The 15,516-nt window shown below is 63.9% G+C and overlaps 1 protein-coding gene across 6 annotated transcripts in view; it reads left to right on the forward strand.

Annotated features, from left to right (window-relative positions):
* ANKRD11 (ankyrin repeat domain 11) overlaps positions 1 to 15,516 on the forward strand; it is a 172,194-nt gene that overhangs the window by 152,855 nt on the left and 3,823 nt on the right. For 2 of the 6 annotated variants that reach the window (XM_044255538.1, XM_044255540.1), the window contains exons 5-11: positions 2,521 to 2,691; positions 2,838 to 3,041; positions 4,159 to 4,301; positions 6,488 to 6,635; positions 6,926 to 13,407; positions 14,768 to 14,866; positions 14,951 to 15,094. In XM_044255538.1, coding sequence (XP_044111473.1) covers positions 2,521 to 2,691; positions 2,838 to 3,041; positions 4,159 to 4,301; positions 6,488 to 6,635; positions 6,926 to 13,407; positions 14,768 to 14,866; positions 14,951 to 15,094 — 7,391 coding nt within the window. Of the gene's footprint in view, positions 1 to 1,971; positions 2,069 to 2,520; positions 2,692 to 2,837; positions 3,042 to 4,158; positions 4,302 to 6,487; positions 6,636 to 6,925; positions 13,408 to 14,767; positions 14,867 to 14,950; positions 15,095 to 15,516 lie in introns of all 6 variants that reach the window. The other 4 variants (XM_044255539.1, XM_044255541.1, XM_044255542.1 and 1 more) reach the window with 3 other exon arrangements.

The raw sequence follows: 15,516 nt of genomic DNA on the forward strand, positions 1-15,516 counted from the left end.
TGGCTCCTCTGGCCAGAAGTCTGCTTCCTCTGGGCCGGCTTCCCTGGGCTCCCTCAGGCGAAGGTACACGCGGCGGGGCTGGACTCCGGCCCTCTGGATGCTCGGAGGGGCAGGTGCTGCTGGAGAACCACGTGTCACCAGCAAGACACGGGCCTTTTGCAAGATGGGTTACATATGACGTCCCACTTGTGCTCTGGGAGAGCTGTGTGGGAACGTGGGCTGTCGGGCCCCTCCCACCAGGAGGGGGTGTCATTGCCTTCCGTGTCCCTTAGCATTTTCCAGCGTTGTCTAGGGCTCCTGGCCATGGAGGCAGGGAGGCCCTCTGGGGCCCAGGGCCCCCCTGCACGCTATGTCTCCACATGCTACACGTGATCCTGTGGGCCTGGTGCTGTCGTGTCCTGCTCTGTGGTGTGGGGCACAGTCTGTTACTGCAGAAGCCCCTTTGGGCAAAAGGCCGGTGGCTTTCAGCTGCCACTCAAGGGAAGTGCGTCTCTTGCCTCTCCAGCTTGGAAGGGAGCTGCGCCTGTATCATCACGTGTATCTGCCTGACCCTGCCTTGCCCCTCCCTGGGCTCACTGCAGCAGAGAGCAGGGCCGGGCCCCTGGCTCTGTCCTCTGCCCCCGTGACCAGGAATCCTCAGCACCGCACGTGTCTCTGAGCTCCGCATTCCTCCTTCCTCCTGCCTGTGGCTTTCTGTGTCCACTCCCTGGGGGGAGGCATCAGCGACCTGAACTGTGTATGCTCAGTGGGGGGCACCTTGGGTAGGGGCCCGAGAGGCTCTGGTGGTCCTGGGAGGCTGGGTGGAAACTGGGTCCAGACTGCAGAGTGTGGGAACGTTCTAGTGCCCAGAGCCCTGCGCTGGAGACCCTGCATCGGCAGGGCCGTCCTAGAACGTCCTGGAGCAGCCAGCCGGCGCGGACGTGCTAGGTTGGGGGTCCTGTTTCTGTCCGTGTTTGTACACGGGAACATGTCCAGGAGCTGCGCGTGGCAGAGAGAGAAGCAGAGAAGGTGGCAGCGAGGTGGGCTGCACCCAGAGGTGGTCCGCGGCGTACTCAGCCCTCAGCCGTGAGAGCTTTAAAACCAAGGGCCCGACTTGGGCTCTGTGGCCCCGAGTCACTGCGGAAGTGCGGTGTAACTGCTTGGGAGCCTAGGAGGGCCTGGGGCCGGGCTCCTCGTGAGCAGGTGCTCGCCCCGCCTCTGCCAGCGTGCAGGTGGAACGGGACGGCGGGCCTGAGTGGGGTCTGTGGTCACAAGGAGGAATGTTCTGGAATTTACTGCCTCTCTTGGACTATGGCTGGTGAGCGGGTTGGAAGCTGACTTGCTGGTCGTGGCTTGTGGTGCCCGGGGAACCACGTTCCAGCACAGCACGGCTTTCTCAGGAGAGAGCAGCTATGGAAGATGTACAGTGCCGCATCTGTGGGGCTGGGGGTGCCGCCCTGGGGTGGGGCAGGCAAGCGAACAGGAGTCTGTCTGGCCCTTCTCTCCCAAGGACAGACCCAGCCAGCTAGCCCGCTCTCCGGCGCGCTGAGTGGAAAGCAGGAGGAAATCCCCCTCCCCCCAGAGAAGAGTGTTAGGGACCCGAGTCTCCCATGGTGACCCTTCTTCCCTGGCTGCAGTTTGCACCCCGTGACCTAGAATGCCCTCTGACCACCCCAGTTCCCTGCACAAGGCTCCCCACCCCCACCCCCAGCACACGCAGGGCAGTGTGGGGAGGGTCAAGGCTTCCGGTGGATCCCTAATTCCCGGCAGGAGGGGCAGCGTTGGCTCCTGGCTCGTGGAGTTTGGGGGGGGTGTGTTCTCTCCCCCACCCCTGCCTCTTCTCGAAGCAGCACCCCGCGCTCGTGCTCAGGGTTGGCAGGGTGCTTTGTCGCGGGTCAGACCGCCGAGGATGTGCACGCCCCGAGGAGGCGGACACGGAACGGCCGAGCTGTTCCATCGTATCTGGTTAGTGCTCTGTGTTGATGCCTTTAGATGCCTCCAGCTCAGTCCATGTCGTGGTACTGCAAGGCTGGTTCGCTCCTCGAAGGGCCATGGCCTGAAATGGAGGTCCCTAGAAGCAAGAAGAAAGGTACAGTACTCACGAGTCGGCCTCGCTCTGTTTATGTATTTCTGAACTGTGTTTGCCGTTTATACCTGCACTGTGTGGAGGCGGGACGGGGAAGGAGGCCTCGGAGTGTGCACACGGCAGTTAATGGACGGACACCTGTCCTGTGTGGACCGGGACACCGGTGAGGGGCCGTCCCACCGCCTGGCGTGCGGCGGGCCGAGTGGGGAGGCACCTGAGCGCAGCGAACGGTCGGTGGGGGCCGAGGCGGAGAGGCTTCGGCGGCCGATCACGCGGTGTCGAAACGGTCTCTGTTCCCGCCGGAGGTGACGCCGGGCGGCACGGAGCTGCCCCCTCTGCTCTTGCCCGTCCCCTTTGAGCTGTGCGGTGGGAGGCAGGGGCTCCGTGGCGCCAGGGGAGGCTCGGGTTCTGAGGACGGGGCGGCATGAACTCTCCCCTGTCTCCACCGCCTCCAGAGAAGCAGGGTCCTGAGCGGAAGAGGATCAAGAAGGAGCCCGTCACCCGGAAGGCCGGACTGCTATTTGGCATGGGGCTGTCCGGGATCCGAGCCGGCTACCCCCTCTCCGAGCGCCAGCAGGTGGCTCTCCTCATGCAGATGACTGCCGAGGAGTCCGCCAACAGCCCAGGTGAGCCCCAGGCTGGGGTAGTCCTGGGCACGGGCGCCTGTGCGGGGGCGTCCCCCTTCCCGCGAGGAAACGGCCCCGGTCCTAGAGGCTTCTGTGGCAGGCCGCCCCCTGCTGACGCCCCCGCTCGTCCTGTCCTTGGCCTGCAGTAGACACAACACCAAAGCACCCCTCCCAGTCGACAGTGTGTCAGAAGGGGACGCCTAACTCTGCCTCAAAAACCAAAGACAAAGTGAACAAGCGGAACGAGCGTGGAGAGACCCGGCTGCACCGTGCGGCCATCCGCGGCGACGCCCGGCGCATCAAGGAGCTCATCGGCGAGGGTGCGGACGTCAACGTCAAGGACTTCGCAGGTGAGCGCTCGCGGGCCGGGAGGCTGCGCCCCCACCTCCAGGGAGCCCTCGGGCCGAGCCAGCGACCTCCAGGTCTCCGAGGGTGCCGCCTGGGCCTGGGGGTCAGTGGGGGCGGGGGATGTAGGTCCGACTCTCAGGCCAGTATAATTTGCCATTTCTGAGGAGGAAGAACCCATCCTTCGGGGAATATTTCAAAATAAGATCATTTTCTGAGTTTTCGTGATTCTAATGAGAATTGGGGAGTGTATCACTACCTCCGTGCTGAGGGCCAGGGGTCTGCTCCTGGCAGAGGTGGGCAGAAGCTGCCCCTCCCTGAGCCTGCCCTGTCCCTGAGGACGGCCGTCCAGCTTCGCGCCCCCACCCGGACCCCTGGCCGGAGACAGCTGCGCTTGATTTCCCTGAAGGGCCTGGGCCTGCGTCCGGGTGGCCCGTGTGTGCGGGATCCCGGTGCCGCGCGCTGCTCCGCTGTGGTGGCCGCAGGTCCCAGCCCTGTCCGCTCTGCGTGCGGAGCGACGTAGGCGAGCAGAGCAGTCTTCATGACACCCCGTCTAGATTTTTCCCGCTGCCTTAGTGGATTGTGGTCTGACCCACCCTTAATTTAGCACCTTTTTAAAAAAAGCAGTTTTCCTAGATGAGAATTTCCCGAAGTACGGCGCTTCGTGTCGGTGTTTGCACACCGACGTTTGAGCCCGTGCTTCCTGGTGACCCGCGGAGGCTCCAGCTTGAGCGGCCGCCAGGGGAGCGCTTCCTGCGTGGCCTGAGCCGCGTGCTTCAGCGAGGCCGCCCTCCCAAGTCCGCAGCGGTGGCAACAGGCTCCGTGTCCTCACCGGGCCTGCTCGGCCTCCCCTGGGTCATCCCCCTGTGTTGCCGGCCGCGTTGGGCCAAGGCTGTGCTCACCGGCCTCCTGCCGCAGTGGACCCTGCAGGGGGGTCATCTCCAGGACTGGCGGGCCCCTCATCACACAGCAGACTAGAGGCCCCAGGAAAGGGCTTCCAGCGCCCCGCAGCCTCCCTGTCTGGGGCACCAGCACCGGCAGGGCCCCTGGAGGGAGCGGCCGCGGCAGGGGAGCGGCGTCCGTGAGGATTAAATGACGTAGGTCCTAAGTGTCTGTTTCCAGGCTGGACGGCGCTGCACGAGGCGTGTAACCGCGGCTACTACGACGTCGCCAAACAGCTGCTGGCCGCGGGGGCGGAGGTGAACACCAAGGGCCTGGATGACGACACGCCCCTGCACGACGCGGCCAACAACGGGCACTACAAGGTGGGCTCCTCCCCACACGCCCCTGTCCCATGGTCCCCGCCGTCCCGCACCCCTGCCCTCCAGCCCACTCTGCTGGTCCTGGGTCAGCACCTGGGTGGCCCCTAACCCCCCTTGCAGCCTGTGGACAGGGCCTTACTGTGGCCACACAGGTGTGGCTGGGCGTTAGCAGGTGAATGACCAGGCCCTCGGCGCAGGGGCTCCGGGCTGCTGCCTGCCCCGTCCTGGTCCCTGTCCCTGCCCCTGGGGTGTTCGCGGTGATGCAGCACTGAGGGGTGTAGCCAGTGCACGGCGGACCGTGGCAACCAGTCTGGGAGCAGTGAGCGCCCAGGTGCACAGTCTCCCCGAGAGGACTCCGCCCCCCTGGGGAGACAGGTGCCTCCAGGCCTGAAGCAGGAGACGCACAGAGACGGCGAGGCTCTTGCTGCGGTCACTGCCAGACCATCGTGAAGAGGCCCCGGCCAGAGACCGACCGTGGGCCGTGGCCAGAACAGCGCCTGTAGACCAGCACGCACCTCTCCAGCCCCCTCGTAGCTGCCCTGCCCGGGGGCTCTGGCCTATGCCAGGGGACTAGCAGCACCAAGCGTGTGACGAGCCGGTGGAAGGTGCTAAGTCACCACAGTGGGGGGAGGGGCTCCAAATGAAAAGACGCCCCCGGCGACTTGGAGAAATCCAGACATGGGTCATGTTCTTGACGGTAGGGATCACAGCTCACCTTTTAGGTGAGATAAAGGCATTGTGGGTTTTTTTTTTTTAAGGGTCCTGTTCCAGGAATGTACTGAGGAAGCTTATAAGATGCCTGGGTTCCACCCACAATAGCCAGGGTGGGGGCCTGGGGCTGGGGCAAGGGTAGGGGCTGCCAGTGAGCTGGTAGCCAACAGAGTGGGGAGGAAAGGGGGCGGGTGCCGTGTGAGTCTCTGTTCTTCAGTAATTATTACTGTGAAGCTCTCCCACAGGCTAGATCGGAAGTGTGGAGAGGGATATAGTGTCGTGGCCCCCAGACAGATCCCTGCCCACGTCCTGGGACCTCACACAGGAAGGGGACCCCACAGGTGGGGTTGAGCAAAGGATCAGGAAGTGGTGGCCTGGGATGATCCGTGGGGGCGCCGTGGCCTATGAGTTCGGAGTAGCAGAAACCCTTTCCCCCCCGGCTCAGAGATGCCCGCAGAGGCAGGAGGGAAGAGAGCATGAGGGCAGCTTGCCCTGTGTTGTCGGTCTTAGCAGACGGGGTCCAGGGATGCGGTGGCCTGCAGCAGTAGGGGCAGCCCTCCGCGGGCAGACAGCGGGGTCACGGGACCAGAGTCCCAGCACTGCAGGGGACCTGATGCTCGTGGAAAGGAAGAGGCCACCACCATGTGCCTGTAGGGTCAGTGAGGTCGGTTTCAGACTTGGAGGACGTAGTGATTGCCAGAGCAGGCTGCTGGGTCCCCGGCAGCAGAGGCCACGGTGTCCTAAGCGAGAACCGGTGTGTGAACCACGAGGCCGTCCTCATTAAAGGTTCGTCCCACGCTGCGTTCTCTGGCCAGAGCTCGACTGGGTTCAGGATTGCACTTGAGTCCAGGGAACAGGCCGCCCGGACACGGGAGGCACAGCCGCTGGGTGTAGACCGTTGCGTCCCGGGTAGCTCTGCAGCCCAGCGCCGCTGTGTCCCCCTCGTGTCTGCGGGCGCAGGAGCACCTGACTGTGTGCGACCGAGCACGGGGGAGGTGATCTTTCTTCCTAAAATAAACGAAAGTGCAAAATAAACCTGCTTACAGGAGCTTGGTCTTTGTTTCCTCTCTTCTGTCAACCCCCCGCCCTCCCCATCCCCTAAACTTCTAGAACCTGTCCACGTCCACCGAACCCTGCCGGATGGCAGCTCATCCGCGGCGGGAGGGGAGGGCGCATGTGCGGCGACTGGGGGACACGAGGACTCCGTGGAGAGGGAGGAGGCCGCCCGCGGGCGCTGGGACCTGTTCCCTGTGGCAGAGAGCTTGGAAGGGGGTGGGACGCCACTGGGCTGCTTCCGTGGGAGGCTCGGGTCCAGAGAGCCCACCAGGCCGTGCCGTGTGGCCCGGCTTCTGGTCCCCGGCGGGGTCGCAGTGGAGGTGGCTGTTGGAACGGGCTACGGTTTTACAAAGACGGGCACGGTAGCGCCCTCGGGTGCCTCAGGACGCTCCCTCCCTCACGTGCCTGTCGCTGTCTTGCAGGTGGTGAAGCTGTTGTTACGGTATGGAGGGAACCCTCAGCAAAGCAACCGAAAAGGCGAGACGCCACTAAAGGTGGCCAACTCCCCGACCATGGTGAACCTCCTGTTGGGCAAGGGGACCTACACGTCCAGCGAGGACAGCTCGACCGGTCAGTGCCTGGGCGCCGCGCTCTGGGCCGGCTGGGTGCGGGCACGGGGCACGGGCCTCCCTGCGCGGCTGCGGCGGGCACGCTGGGCCTCACACCGTAACGTGCCAGCCTGGCCTTCCACAGACCTCTCTCAGGTTGCCTCCCGCCCCGATTTTTGTCAGTCAGGCGAAGGGCTGCGGCTCCCTTCCCCGCGCCAGGGGCAGCCCGGGCCGCATCCGCACCGCGCCCTGCCCGTGCGTGCCCTGGGTGGTTGCCGTGAGTGTCCTCCTGACTCTCCGTCCTGTTCCCAGCAGACAGCTCGGAGGAGGAAGACGCCCCGTCGTTCGCACCCTCCAGCTCGGTTGACGGCAATAACACGGACTCGGAGTTTGAGAAGGGCCTGAAGCACAAGGCGAAGAACCCGGAGCCCCAGAAGACTGTGCCCCCCGTCAAGGACGAGTACGAGTTTGACGAGGATGACGAGCAGGACAGGGTCCCTCCCGTGGACGACAAACACTTACTGAAAAAGGATTACAGAAAAGAAACTAAGTCAAATAGTTTTATTTCTATACCCAAAATGGAAGTGAAAAGTTACACTAAAAATAACACGATTGCACCAAAGAAGGCGGCTCATCGCATCCTGTCAGACACATCGGACGAGGAGGACGTCGCTGTCGCTGTGGGGGCAGGAGAGAAGCTGAGACTCTCGGCCCACACGGTACTGCCCGGGAACAAGACACGGGAACCCTCCAATTCCAAGCAGCAGAAGGAAAAAAATAAAGTGAAAAAGAAGCGAAAGAAAGAGACAAAAGGCAAAGAAGTGCGATTTGGGAAGAGGAGTGACAAGTTCTGTTCGTCCGAGTCAGACAGCGAGTCCTCGGACAGCGGCGAGGACGACGGGGACTCGGTGGGGAGCTCCGGCTGCCTCAAGGAGTCCCCGCTGGTGCTGAAGGACCCGGCCCTGTTCAGCTCTCTGTCCGCCTCCTCCACCTCGTCCCACGGGAGTGCCGCCGCCCAGAAGCATAACCCCGGCCACGCGGACCCTCACAGCAAGCACTGGCGGACGGACAACTGGAAAACCGTCTCCTCGCCGGCCTGGTCCGAGGTCAGCTCTTTGTCAGACTCCACAAGGACGAGACTGACCAGCGAGTCTGACTGCTCCTCCGAGGGCTCCAGCGTGGAGTCGCTCAAGCCCGTGCGGAAGAAGCAGGAGCACAGGAAGAGGGGCGGCCTGCAGGGCGGCCTGCCTGAGAAGAAGAGCTCCTTCCACGCCGGCGCGGACGGCGCCGTCCCCAAGCTGGACAAGGAGGGCAAGGTCGTCAAGAAACACAAAACGAAACACAAACACAAAAACAAGGAGAAAGGGCTGTGCTCGGTCAGTCAGGAACTCAAGCTGAGAAGCTTCACCTACGAGTATGAGGACGCCAAGCCGAGGTCCGAGAAGGCCATCCTTCTGGACAACGACCTTTCCGGCGACAAGCTGAAAGCCTTGAAGCACGACAGGGACCACTTCAAGAAGGAGGACAGAGTCGGCAAGATGAAGTCTGAGGAGAAGGACTGGCTCTTTAAAGAGGAGGTGGTCAAGGCTTCCAAGGATGAGAAGTCCCTGAAGAGAATCAAGGACGCGAGCAGGTCTTTCCGAGAAGAAAAGGACCGTCTGAGCAAAGCCGAAAAGGAGAAGTTGGCGAAGGAGAAGTCTCCTAAGGAGGAAAAGCTGAGGCTGTACAAGGAGGAGAGGAAGAAAAAGTCCAAAGACAGGCCGTCCAAACTGGAGAAGAAGAATGACTTTAAAGACGACAGACTTGCGAAGGAGAAGGAGAAGAATTTCAAAGACGAGAAAGAAAAACTCAAAAAAGAAAAGGTTTATAAGGAAGACTCGTCCGCTTACGACGACTTCTGTACCAAAAGTCAGTTTCTGGAGAACGAAGACACCAAGTTCAGCCTTTCCGACGACCAGCAGGACAGGTGGTTTTCCGAGCTGTCCGACTCGTCCTTCGATTTCAAAGGGGACGACAGCTGGGATTCTCCGGTGACGGACTACAGGGACGTGAAGAGCGACCCTGTGGCCAGACTGATCCTGGAGACCGTGAAAGAGGACAGCAAGGACAAGAAGCGGGAAAACAAGGCCCGCGAGAAGAGAGACTATGGGGACAAGCGGAGCGACAGAGACGCTTTCTTCCGGAAGAAGGACAGGGACTGTCCGGACAAGAGCAGGAGGGAGCAGACGGAGAAGCACAAAGGCCTCCCCGGCTGCCTCCCTGACAAGAGGAGGAGGGAGTCCGCCGAGGGCGGGCGGGACAGGAAGGACCTCCTCGAGGGCACCAAGGAGCGGAAGGACGGCAGGGCCAAGCCCGAGGAGGCGCACCGGGAGGAGCTGAAGGAGCTGGGCGGTGAGGCCAGCTTCAAGGACAGGCCCGACTGCGACTTCGGGAAGAGCCTGGAGCCCTGGGAGAGGCCCCACCCCGCCAGGGAGAAGGAGAAGAAGGACAAAATGAAGTTCGAGAAATACAAAGACAAGTGCAGTGACAAAGACAAAAGCGAAAAATCCATCCTTGAGAAATGTCAGAAGGACAAGGAATTCGATAAATGTTTTAAAGAGAAGAAAGAGACCAAGGAGAAGCATAAAGATGCACACAGCAAAGACAAGGAGAGGAAAGCATCCCTGGACCAAGTGAAAGAGAAAAGGGAGAAGACGTTCCCCGGGCTCCTGTCCGAGGACGTCCCCGAGAAGAAGGACGAGAAGAAGGGCAAGGAGAAGAGCTGGTACATCGCGGACATCTTCACCGACGAGAGCGAGGACGAGAAGGACGCGTACGCGGCCAGCGGGCTCCGCCTCGGGGAGGCCGGGGATGCGCCCCGGGCGGACGGCGCCCCGGACGCTGACCGGCCCCGGAAGCACCCCGCCGACCGGCCGCACTCGGAGAAGCAGAAGGACCGGGAGCTCCGAGACAAGAAGAAGGAGAAGGGAGTCCCAGACGGCGGCAAGGACAAGAAGGAGAAAGTTCTCGAGAAGCACAAAGACAAGAAGGAGAAGGACTCCGCCGAAAAGTACAAGGACAGGAAAGACCGGACGTCCGTCGAGTCCACTCAGGAAAAGAGAAACAAACAGAAGCCCCCGGAGAAGGTGGAGAGGAAGCTGCCTGCTGAGGACAAGGCCAGGAGCCGGCACCGGGAGAGGCCGGACAGGGAGCACTGCCGAGACAGGAAAGCGTCGCGGAGCGCGGAGGCCGAGAGGACCCTGCTGGAGAAGCTGGAGGAGGAGGCCCTGCACGCCTACAGGGAGGACTCCAACGACAAGGCCAGCGAGGTGTCCTCGGACAGCTTCACGGACCGTGGGCAGGAGCCGGGCCTCAGCGCCCTCCTGGAGGTGTCCTTCACGGAGCCCCCAGAGGAGAAGGTCAAGGAGAAAGAGAGGCTCAGACACTCTTCGTCCTCGTCCAAGAAGAGCCACGATCGAGAGAGAGTCAAGAAAGACAAGTCCGAGAAGAGAGAAAAGAGCGATGATTACAAGGACTCCGGCGGCAGGAAGGACGCCAGCCAGTACGACAAGGACTTCTCCGACGCGGATGCCTACGGGATTCCTTACGGCTCGAAAGCCGATGCGGAGGACGGGCTGGACAAAGCCATCGAGCTGTTCTCCACTGAGAAGAAAGAGAAGAACGACTCTGAAAGAGAAACCTCCAGAAAAGTCGAGAAAGAGCTGAAGCCCTACGGGTCCAGCACCGCCAGCGCCCTCAAGGAGAGGCGGAGGAGGGACAGGCACCGGGAGAAGTGGAGGGACGACAGGGACAAGCACCGGGACAGGCACGGGGACGGGCTCCCGCGGCACCACAAGGACGAGCAGAAGCCTGTGGCCAGAGACAAGGACAACCCCCCAAACCCGCTCAGAGACAAGGGCCGGGAGGAGAGCCTGAAACTCGGCGAGACCAAACTGAAGGAGAAGCTCCGGGAAAACGCCGAGAAGGAGAAGGGTGACCCGGTGAAGGTCAGCAATGGAAACGAGAAGCTGCCCGTGTCCAGAGACCCGGGCAGGAGAGACGCCCGGCCCAGAGAGAAGCTTCTGGGGGACGGTGACCTGATGATGACCAGCTTCGAGCGCATGCTGTCCCAGAAAGACCTGGAGGTCGAGGAACGCCACAAGCGGCACAAGGAGCGGATGAAGCAGATGGAGAAGATGCGGCACCGGTCGGGGGACCCGAAGCTCAAGGAGAGGGTGAAGCCCGCGGAGGACGCACGCAAGAAGAGTCTGGACGCCCCTCCCAAGAAGCCGCTGGCGCTGGACCCCGCGCTGAGGGACAGGAAGCCCAAGGACTCCGCTCCTGTCCCACCGACCGCCGAGAACAAGCCCCACCCGGGACCAGCCGTGGACACGAGGGACTGGTTGGCGGGGCCGCACATGAAAGAGGTCCTGCCCGCTTCTCCCCGGCCTGACCAGGGCCGGCCCACCGGGGTGCCCACACCCGCGTCCGTGGTGTCGTGCCCCAGCTACGAGGAGGCCATGCACACGCCCAGGACGCCGTCCTGCAGCGCCGACGACTACTCCGACCTCATCTTTGACTGCGCAGACCCCCAGCCTGTGTCCAGCACGTCCGCCAGCGCCTGCTCCCCCTCCTTCTTCGACAGGTTCTCCGTGGCCGCGAGTGGGATTTCGGAGACCGCGAGCCAGACGCCTACGAGGCCGTTGTGCACAAGCCTTTACCGTTCAGTCTCTGTCGATATCCGGAGGACCCCCGAGGAAGAGTTCAGTGCCGGGGACAAGCTGTTCCGACAGCAGAGTGTCCCCACCGCGCCCACGTATGACTCACCGGGGCAGCACCTGGAGGACAAGGCTCCTGGGCCCCCAGGTCCTGCCGAGAAGTTTGCCTGCTTGTCTCCGGGGTATTATTCCCCGGACTATGGCATTCCCTCCCCCAAAGCGGACGCCCTGCCCTGCCCGCCTGCAGCCGTGGTCACCGTCACCCCCTCCCCAGAGGGTGCCTTCTCTGGTTTACAAGCAAAGTCCCCCCCTGCACACCGAGATGAGCTGTTGGCCCCATCCATGGAGGGAGCCCTTCCCCCTGACTTGGGCGTCCCTCTGGACGCCACTGAGGCCCAGCAGGCCACTGCCGCCATCATCCCCCCGGAGCCCAGCTACCTGGAGCCGCTGGACGAGGGGCCCTTCAGCACGGTCATCACGGAGGAGCCCGTCGAGTGGGCGCACCCGGCGGCCTCGGAGCAGGGCCTCTCCTGCAGCCTGATGGGGGGCACCCCTGAGAACCCCGTCAGCTGGCCTGTGGGGCCGGACCTCCTGCTTAAGTCCCCCCAGCGACTCCCGGAGTCCCCGCAGCATTTCTGCCCCAGTGAGGCCGTCCACCCTGCTGCTGCAGGGCCTTTTGGGGCCACAGAACCCCCTTACCCGGGCTCCCCTGACCCGTACCCTCTGTCGGCCACCGAGCCTGGACTTGAGGGCACCAAGGGTGACGCAGCAGAGGCGGTTCCAGCCGCCGTCTCTGCCCCAGAAGAGCCGGCGGCCTTTGCCCCCGCCTCCAGGCTGGAGCCCTTCTTCACCAACTGCAAACCGCTGCCGGAAGCATCTCCGGACACGGCCCCGGAGCCGGCGTGTTTGACCGCCGTGACTCAGGTGGAGGCTCTGGGGCCCATGGAAAGTAACTTCTTGGAAAATGGGCATGATCTGTCGGCCCTCGGCCAGGTGGAGCCAGTGCCCTGGCCTGACGGCTTCCCCAGCACTGAGGATGACCTCGATCTGGGGCCCTTCTCGCTGCCAGAGCTTCCCCCTCTTCAAGCGAAAGACGTTTCTGATGTCGAAACAGAACCTATAGAGGAGACCGTCCTCGTTCCTCCGGGAGAGACCCCCCCGGGGCTCCCTGGGGTCCCGAGTGGCGGGGATGGCCCTGTGGCAGCTGCTGAGGACCAGCCGGTGCTGCCTCCTGACCAGGGGGACCCCCGGCTTCCCACCGAGCCGGAGCCTGAGCCCCCCGAGGAGCCCAAGCCAGACGCCACGTTGGAAGCTGCGGTGGAAGGGGGGCCCGTGTCGGAGGCGAGGGTCCCTGAGGACTCCGACTCCGGCCTGGGGCCTGCAGCGGCGCCCCCCGAGGAGCAGCAGCCGCCGGGGAGCGGAGAGGGGGAGGCCGAGGGCCAAGATCCGCCGGCCGCGTCCCACGGCGTGCCCGACGCCCCCGGGGACGGCTTGGCCCAGGCGCTCGCGGCGGACGGGGCCAGCCCTCTCGACGGCGCCGGCCTCGACGGACCCCTGGGCGGCGTCCAGCCTGACGCGACGGAGCCGGAACCCAAACCCGCGGCCGAAGCCCCGAGGGCCCCCAAAGTGGAGGAGATCCCTCAGCGCATGACCCGGAACCGGGCCCAGATGCTGGCCAACCAGAACAAGCAGAGCTCGCCGTCCTCGGAGAAGGAGCCGGCGCCCGCGCCCCGCGCCAAGGGCCGCTGCTGCGAGGAGGAGGACGCGCAGGCCCAGCACCCCCGCAAGCGCCGCTTCCAGCGCTCCAGCCAGCAGCTGCGGCAGCAGCTCCCGTCCACGCGGCAGACGCGGGAGGTGATCCAGCAGACGCTGGCCGCCATCGTGGACGCGATCAAGCTGGACGCCATCGAGCCCTACCACAGCGACCGGTCCAACCCCTACTTCGAGTACCTGCAGATCCGGAAGAAGATCGAGGAGAAGCGCAAGATCCTGTGCTACATCAGCCCCCAGGCCCCGCAGTGCTACGCCGAGTACGTCACCTACACGGGCTCCTACCTGCTGGACGGCAAGCCGCTGAGCAAGCTGCACATCCCCGTGGTGAGTACTGCCCTGCGGGGCCGGCCACCGAGCGGGGCGCAGCTCCTCGCCTCCGCACTGCCCGCGCCAGGTGCACCCACGCGGCCCACCGCTCCCTGCCGCCGGGGGCCCCCTCGTGGCCCCCCTCGTGGCCCCTCGGATGCCCTCCGCGCTTCGGTCCTGCTTCCTGGTGGCCCCATGTTGCTGACCTGCAGCTTCCGTTCCCCTTAGCCTCTCCCCCGAGACCGCCTGCAGCCGCACCCCTCGTGGGTCCCTGTCCCTAGGCCCCCAGCCCCACCTGTGGGCTCTGCACCCAGAGCCTCTGGTCCCTTTCATCTCCTCCGTTCCCTCGGCCACCCGATCGTTCCCCATTGGCACCTAGTGACCCTGTGTCTGTGCAGGCGTGACCTGTCCCAGCCCCCTCGAGTCCACTTTGGGGCCTTTAGGCACACATCTAGGTCCTCCCTGCTTCTCCTGGTGCACACCCTTCCCCTGGGTGGGCTTCTGCCTCCTGCTGGCGCAGCAGAGCCAGACCTCGGCCTTCCCTTGCTGACTCACAGCCGGCCTGGCCTGCTCCCCAGGTGTAGCCTGTCTATACCACATGCAGGTGACTTGCTGCCTTTTTTGGGGGTGGGGGAACAATCACACTTTGAAGAAAAGCCAGAACTTCTGCTTTATACCATGAGGCCCTCCTAGGGAAGGCCCAGGCACACAGCCTACATACCAGTCTCGGGGACCCCTCTCCTGTGGCAGGGCTGGGGCTCACGTTGGGTTATGGATGCGTGTGCTCGGAGAGTCGGTGTCTGAGCTGGCTGTCCCCCAGGACTGCCCTCCGGTGTTTTCTGACAGAGGACTCTGGCTCTGAGTGTCCGGCTGCAGGGGTGAGGCAGTGAAGACCCTGCCTCTGGGCCAGCCTTCCCCAGCGTGGCCCAGGGCAGCCCTTGGGCCGGGGGTGAGGGCAGCTAGCTTTGAGCCCAGCACAATGTCCCAGCCTGGCTCTCCCTCATCTCAGGCTGCCCTGGGCAGGAGACCGAAGCCGCCTTGCCCTGTAGGTCCCGGGGTGGGGAGGATGAGCTGCTCCTCTGGTCTGGGACGCCAAATCCTGAAAAAAATCTGGCTTGAGGTCTGTGTTCAGTGAGACTGCTTCGTTGCCTTTTTTGTTTAAATCTTAGTTTTCAAAATAGAATACCATGAACACCATGGGAAGTTTGGGGTCACGGGTTTGTGTAAGTTCTGCTTGCGTCCCGCTGGGTCTCGCACCTTCCCTGGAGACCGCCAGTTCCCTTCCCGTCGCTGCTCTGCGGGGCACCCCGGCCGCTCGCGGGGAGCGGGCGTTCCTGCTGCTCACAGCCCCACCAACCCCCGCCCCCCGTGATTGCAGATTGCGCCCCCTCCGTCCCTGGCGGAGCCCCTGAAGGAGCTGTTCAAGCAGCAGGAGACGGTGCGGGGAAAACTGCGTCTGCAGCACAGCATCGAGCGGGTAAGAGGGGGCTGTGGGCGTGGGGGTCCGGCTAGGGCGCGTCTGGCCCCCCGGAGGCCTGCCTCACCCGCTCCTCTCCTGCAGGAAAAGCTCATTGTCTCCTGCGAGCAGGAGATCCTGCGGGTCCACTGCCGGGCGGCGAGGACCATCGCGAACCAGGCGGTGCCGTTCAGCGCCTGCACCATGCTGCTGGACTCGGAGGTCTACAACATGCCGCTGGAGAGCCAGGTGGGTGCGCACGCGGCCCGGGACCGGCCGGCCCGCGGCCCAGGCAGCGGGTGGAAGCGCCCACGACGCACAGACAGAGGCAGCCGCAGGCGGACGGGAGCGAACAGATGGCAGCAGGGCCTGTGCGGGTCCCCATGGGCCTCCGGTCACTGGGCTGGGCATCCGGGAGTGTCCGTCATCACTCGAATTGTCCTGGAAAACAAACGTAATCAGGAGGAGTCGTGTCCCCCACCCCCCTCCCCTGCCAGCAGCCACTGTGGCCAGGGACCGGCCTAGGGCAGGCCCTGCCGGAAGCTGGGGCGCCGCAGCTGAGGGCCAGGAGGGGTCGAGCGCGCAGCCCCCCGCCATGGCTGTGCTTCCGTCGCGGTGGCCCCCTGGCCCTGCTTTCCTCCCTGCGCTGTGGACATGGGACGTGCCCCCTC

Source organism: Neovison vison, chromosome 7 (assembly GCF_020171115.1).
Source record: "Neovison vison isolate M4711 chromosome 7, ASM_NN_V1, whole genome shotgun sequence".
Taxonomy (NCBI): domain Eukaryota; kingdom Metazoa; phylum Chordata; class Mammalia; order Carnivora; family Mustelidae; genus Neogale; species Neogale vison.